A 6,821-nucleotide genomic window follows, 5' to 3' on the forward strand; every position below is an offset into this window, starting at 1 on the left:
TTCAAATCATAGTGAGGCTGCTTAGAGCTTACCTATGTTGGTTTGGGCTCACCTTGGGCGGCTATGTAGTTTAGCAAACTATAAGCTAATGATAGCTCTTTTTCACACTTCCTTATGTGACCATTCTTTTCCGGAAAGACCATGACACATCTTACTATTCCTTTTTACGTAAACATTGTAATTAGTCAAGACATCTCCTCTCATCTTTTTTAAACTTCCGTTATTTTAATCTATGGTGGAGATATGACATCATCACCCTCTAGAAAAAACCAACAAATATGGCGTCCGAAACATATGTGGCACCTGTCAGGAAATATAGAAACGAAAGCAAGTTTTATAAAGATTAGTATTCGAGACTTTGTAGCAAGTCCTGGTTTCTCGTAATGGAAATGTGGGTGAACCTTTCTATGCCAAAGAAAAACAAAAACAGAAACAGTATGCAGATTTTCGACCTGATCATATGTTGAGCAGGTATGATGGTTTAGGCTTAATACGAACAAACATTTTTTTTAAACAAACTGTGGTGGGCTATTTCAAGACATTGCGGTTCGAGTGCTTCAGAATGGTTGTGAGATGAGAACTACCAGAATGGATGAATATTCATGCGGGTTCAGTAGTTGACATGCGAATTGGCAACTAATTTAAATCCTGACAGTAGCACCAACTTCAAGCCTTGGAACTGAGTGAATGAAAATTATACAACGAAGCCACACACATGCACATAGCAACAGTAGAAATGAGGAATCATCTTTGATCTCAGAAATGCTTTCTTTGACTTGGTTTATGATACAAGAAAGCAGCCACAACTAAAGTAAAGACAAACAACTACACAAACAGGAGTGGTAAAATCTTCCTCGTGATGTAACTTGCGCCGCACATCCATCGACAAACACGTGGAGGCTCTGATGAAAGTCCACAGCCCACTGGCTCCTGGCTCTCAGACACTATTCCAGGGGCCTTTCAGTTTCAGCAGACAAGAAAGGAAAAACAGAGTAGAAAAGCAGAGCTACCGAACAAAACAGATCAACCGAAGCAGAGGCAGTGTCTAGGAGGAGGGAGGGATTGATGAACTGCCATGCTAGCTAATCCTAACGACTAGTAGTACCTAGTACCGTACGAGATTGGTAGTACTGGTTGCGTAGTGGTGGTAATCCATGGCGGCGTGCTCCCTATGATCAGGCGCAGCCTGGTGGCCGAGGCGCGACGTGTTGTAAGCGTAGCCGGCGTCGTCCGCTACCTTGTTGTGCCACGCAGGAAGCTTCGGCGTCTCGTGGGCCTTGTCAAGTGCGTAGGCGGCGTAATAGCCGTGGCCACCGGCGCCGGCGACCACTGAGGCCTGGTCAGCTTTCCGCCCGCCATCATGGTGGGCCTTGCGACCCGCCTCGTCGACGGCCGGCTGGTGGTCGTAGGCCGGCGCCAGCTTGCGGTCGGCTTCGCCGTAGTAGGAGGCGTCGTTCCCACGGTCCCCTCTGCGGCCGTGGCCGCGGCGACAACCGCCACAGCCGCCATGGTTGGACCGCTCGCCGCCGTAGTCGTCCTTTCTGCCGCCGCCGAAACATGAGCTGAACTCGAAGCACATTCTTGCTCGTCACTCGACTTCCTGGGTCCTGGCTCCCTCTATCTGTTTTCTTTGTTTGCACTTACACAAGACTGTCTGGATTGGAAGTGCGCCTAGGAGGAAGCTTAACTGGCTGGATTACTGGACTAGTGGTGGTGGTGGTGGTGGTCCGGGTAGGGTATATATGCTCCGGGTGCCGAGATTATGAGCTCGTGCTGGACGCGACGTGTGTGGAGGCCTTGGCCTAGGAAAAGCAGAGTCTTCACCGGGTGAGCCCGCGTCGCGCCTTCGGGTCATCAGTCTCGGCTTGCTAACAGTGACCTTATCGTGTCGGGGTCGTGCTCCCCCAGTCAAATCAGGGAATCGGAGGGAGACGGACAGTTGCGGGGTGGGCGGCGAGCGGTGCGGCGCCGCGGCAGCATCGGCGAGCGATTCCGGAGGAGGCCACGGGCGGTAATGTTTGGGTTTGGAAATGCGTGGCAGGGTGCTGCGTCTTGGTGGAGTTCTGTCTTAGGCCTGATGCCTCATGGACGGCAAGACCTACTGTTATCCATGCTCTCTCTCCCTCCGTGTTCAGTCATCTCGGAACACGACTTTATCAGGGCAGGTAGAATTTTGTCCTAACGTTGAAAACAGCGAGAGACTCACCGTCGCCGATGCTCCCTCCATGTTCATGATACCCACTGCCTTGCCCTAACGCAGGTTTTCAAGACAAGCAGAATTTGGTCATGGCATTTGTCGCTCTGCCAAATACTTGCCAACCAGGTGTTGCGTCTACCGCATCGAAGACGGCGGGTCTTGGCGGCGTGGAGGAGTGGAGTCTCAGCGTTGGCGCGTGGTTTGATGGACGCGTGCAGGCAGGTGGCGTTGCCGGGCATTGTGGTGATGCCGACGAGAGATGTGTCTGGCAAGGTCGTCTATGCAATGATCCTTACGGCGAAAAATGGCGGGAGCAGATCCTAGAGCGTGCACATGCGATGCGCATTGTGGGACGATTAGACCAGTTGGTGCTCTCAGCTTGCCAGGCAGGCGGCTTATTGAGACCACTGGATTAGGTGTTGTCTGTTGATACGGTCAGGGCATATCTTTATACTTGTAGGTGTAGCAACTTTTTTCTCTTTGAAGGTGGCTTTGAATAGATCTTTGTATTTATTTTGACAGACTCTGTTGAATAACTTAATAGAGATGGTTGCATGCATCATTTTGATGCAGAGGCCGGGGATAATCCTCCTTTTCGAAAAAAAAAACTTGCCAAGCAGACACACTAACAAGGTTCACTGTGAACATAGATTCTTTAACCAGAATTTTCATGGCAGGCCAAGCACAGTCCAGATATTGAAGATGCTTGATACCAAACTTCTGCCCATCTGCTTTGGGTTCATTGCTCTTATTCATGCCTCATTGTGTTCTTAACGGGAATATTTTGGTTCTCAGAATAATCAATTAGTTTATAAACATTGGACTGGGTCATGAGTCGTTGAATGCTAGAGACCGAATATTTATGCGTATACACTCCGTTCATTTATTTGAACAAGCTTTTTCATGTGTAAGACCATTGACCTGGTTGGGACTAGTGTCAAAGTATTTAAAATAATGCTCTTTGATATTCAAGGTCATGCCTTACTTTCAGTTGACTTAACACTTTAATTAACTCTGTCCTTCCCTCCAAATTTTGTTTACTTAACACTATAATTAACTCATCTTAAAGTCCAATGGGGAATGGCGTCACCCAACTCCAACAAAATAACAAAATTTGATGTCAGAAACATATCAGCCACCTGCCAGGTAATACTCCCTCCGTCTGGAAATATTTGTCATCAAAATAGATAAAAGGGGATGTATCTAGATGTATTTTAGTTCTAGATACATCTATTTTTATCCATCTTGATGACCAATATTTTCGGACTGAGAGAGTAGAGAAGAAAGCACATCATTTGGCATGTGGACGTGTATGAGTGCATTACTAGGTATACATAAAAAATATATGGAAAATAAAATGACCTTTGCTGCTGCATGGCATATGCAGGTGCCTTTATTCTCCTACATGCCTGGTGGAATCTGGTGTTGTTCCTCCTCTTCTAACTCGATGTGCCGAAGTAGCTACGCAGCGATATCTTAGACACGAAGAAACCAAAACGAGGGTATATGCTCGGTAGAGAACTTAATTTGATTGGGGACAGATTGCAGCGCGCCAGCAAGGATGGACATGGATATGCACCGAAAAGTTAACAAGATCTCAATCTGTGAAGGTGCTTGTCCACCGAAAGTTTGAATTATTAGAGACATATGCCACTTGTTATGGATTATGAAATATCAAGTAGTTAATTTCCGTTGTACTCGCTCAAAATCTTGAGCGGTAATCCTATGTAAAAAAGGTCATCTCCTGTGGAGATGGACTAATTGGATTTTCCATGATGGAGATTTCTTTTGTATATTCCGCGCACGAGGAATAGGATCGAATTTTGAGTAGCAATCGCATGGGCTACGCTAGAAACGTTTGGTGTAATATTGTCCAAAAGAGAAGTTGTCCCTTATTTTAAAATAGTGCAGTGCTTTATGAGCTCTTCTTCCGTTAATTAACTATTACACAAACTTCTGCAGTTATTCTCAAAAGGTATTTTTATGCCCCAACATAATGAACACTTTATGTATACGTACACCACCTAATTAATGGTAACAAAAGAAGGACACATATTGAATGTTTTTTGCTATTTTACAATGGTCTGTACTACAAAATTATGTGAGCACTATCAAAATGATGGAACCACTAGTAGGATATGGTGATCACTGTTCTGATGGTGTATCTATGTTTCACAGTATGATATGGTAGTTAGTAATGAGAAGTTCAGTTGTACACAGTGGCGGAGCTAGCGACAGATGACTGAGGGGGCAAATGACCAAATATATTTTTTAAAGGGGTCAAAAACTACATTTCCCTCAATTTATGGCACCCAAATATAGAGTTCCTTCACAAAAATTCCAAGAGCTGGGGGGGGCCACGGCACCTGCAGTAATACACATAGCTCCGCCGGTGGTTGTACACCTGTAGTTTTGCAAAGCACACATGACCAAAGGACTTACATTTTTAACACGGGCACTCATCTACTTAAGCACCCGTGTGCGTGCTCTGAGAACAGTTGTTACTGGGACAAGTGTTCACATGATATATATATTTCCTGTCTTTTAAAGAATCTCGATCGTGTATCTCAAATCTATCCCCAAGTTCTTTTTAGTTTGTTCATGAAAGATGTCGATTAGAAATACTATAAAAATATGATCACTTCCCGTGGAGATATAGTAGTTGGATTTCTTAATGGATATTTCATTTGTATATTCCGTGCAGGAGAAATTGGACTGAACTCTGCCCAGTATTTCTTTTAAATAGCTAGTGTTTTCAAGCTGTTTTCTAGTTGAATAATTATACATGCTCCATCAGTTATTCTTGAGGAGAAACTTTTAATGCTAAAATAAAATGGACTGTGTGAAAACTATATCACCTAATTAAAGCTTCTAACAGATGAAAAAATATTAAAACAAATGTATGCTTCCACACTAGTCTGAACTATAATAGCATCCCGGGAGAAGACCTTCTTCTTTTTCTCCCCAGCTTTGTCCCACACATACTCCCCTAGGCTGCCATGCTCCCTCCATCATTGTTTTGCGAATCCTCTTTCCGATCCCACGTCATACCGTGGGGCTGCTGGCTCAATGTAAGTTCCCTTAGCCACGTCCGCCTTGTACTTCGACCATCAATTTGACCAATTAAAGGCTGATTGTGTGCTACAAAAATGAAACAATTGACAACTTTTTGGAGTATGGAATTTTCAATGGTTTAATTTGTGTGGCACAAAAGCCACACATCGGTAATTGGGGAACGTTCCCATGGGGAGGAGGTCCCAGGGAACGTCCCCACAATTCTCTGATCAAAATCACACGGTTGCTGTTTTCTGAAAAAGATTGTCTTCTATACATAACAAATGACATGTTCTTAAGAAAATGACATCATCTATAACTAAAATGCCAAGGAAAAAGTTTGCTAATGTCATCCTTTTCGGGGAAAGTTCGCTGGCTATTGGGGTCCTATAATGTATTGCACATTAGTTGGATATAATTTATCAACAATTGATGTTCAATACTGAATCACAAAAATTGAGGACGCGGTGTAAATTTGGATGGAAGAAGCATTGGCAAAAAAATAATTTACAAATTGACTTGAGCAACTTTAACATGGTTATGGTCATCACAGAACCATTCTGAAGCTGGAAACATTTTTTTTCTCTTGATTCCCACCTCATCTATTGCTTGGAATAACTCAACACAACTTTGTATCAAGGCTGGATCATCATACTTGCTCAACATACATTATCAGTTGATAAATCTGTATGGTTACTTTTTTTTTAATGGAAGTGTTTCCATTGGTTTTCCAATATAAAAACCAGAATTTGCTACAAAGGATCCACCAGGAATTTGCGCAACGGTGTTCTTTCTTTTCTTTTCTAGGCATGTGATACATATGGTTTTGATGCCATATTTGTTGTTTCTCCTCGAGGTTAATGACATCATGTCCACACTAAAAAAATAAGAACTGTTTGAATGAATTACGGTGTTAATTAGAAGAGCAGTTTTAAGTGAGGCTCTTTAACATGGTCCTGCTTACCTCCTCTTTTCACATGGGAGCAAAGAAGGTAAGAGTTACCAAGATTCACTACTTAATGAAATCAATGGCTCAAATCTATTATATACTCTTACCTCTCTTGTGAACAGAGGAGGTAAGAGGGACCACACCAACTTCAGGCCTTGAGACTGGGAAGTGAGCATCTGAGCACCGAGTTTGACCAAAACAAAGACAGTAAAGCCACACACATGCACATATGAAGATAAGAGTTAGCTGTGATTTCATGATGCTTTTGTTCACTTGATTGGATGATACAAGAAGAAATATGTACACCAAATGTATAATAAGCAATCAATAATGGAGGCAGACTCATAAAAGCATCTGCCATCAAAAGCTTCCTGGAATTGGAACTTGGGTATATTGCACATCCATAGACAATACGTGGAGGCTTTAATGGAAATCCACATCCTCCCACACACTATTCAAGGCGCCTTTCTGTTTCAGCAGCTGAGATTACTGATGGAAGTCCAAAGAAAAAGGAAAAACAGAGCAACGGAAGCAGGCGTAATGTTCAGGGCGGAGGAGGGATTGATGAATTGACACACTAAGTAATTCTAGCAACTACCTAGTACCTTGCGACCTTGCGAG

At 43.5% G+C, this 6,821-nt stretch overlaps 1 protein-coding gene across 1 annotated transcript; it reads right to left on the minus strand.

Moving 5' to 3' along the window:
• Positions 1 to 777: 777 nt before the first annotated feature.
• Positions 778 to 1,642, minus strand: LOC119280693. The gene has a single exon (XM_037561464.1). The coding sequence runs from the start codon at positions 1,577 to 1,579 to the stop codon at positions 1,106 to 1,108; it is 474 nt and encodes a 157-aa protein (XP_037417361.1). The 5' UTR covers positions 1,580 to 1,642; the 3' UTR covers positions 778 to 1,105.
• Positions 1,643 to 6,821: the final 5,179 nt, after the last annotated feature.

The sequence above is a fragment of the Triticum dicoccoides genome, chromosome 3B, assembly GCF_002162155.2.
Source record: "Triticum dicoccoides isolate Atlit2015 ecotype Zavitan chromosome 3B, WEW_v2.0, whole genome shotgun sequence".
Taxonomy (NCBI): domain Eukaryota; kingdom Viridiplantae; phylum Streptophyta; class Magnoliopsida; order Poales; family Poaceae; genus Triticum; species Triticum dicoccoides.

Coding starts and splice junctions, on each gene's coding strand:
- LOC119280693 (XM_037561464.1), bottom strand. CDS start 1,579: ATGTGCTTCGAGTTCAGCTCATGTTTCGGCGGCGGCAGAAAGGACGAC.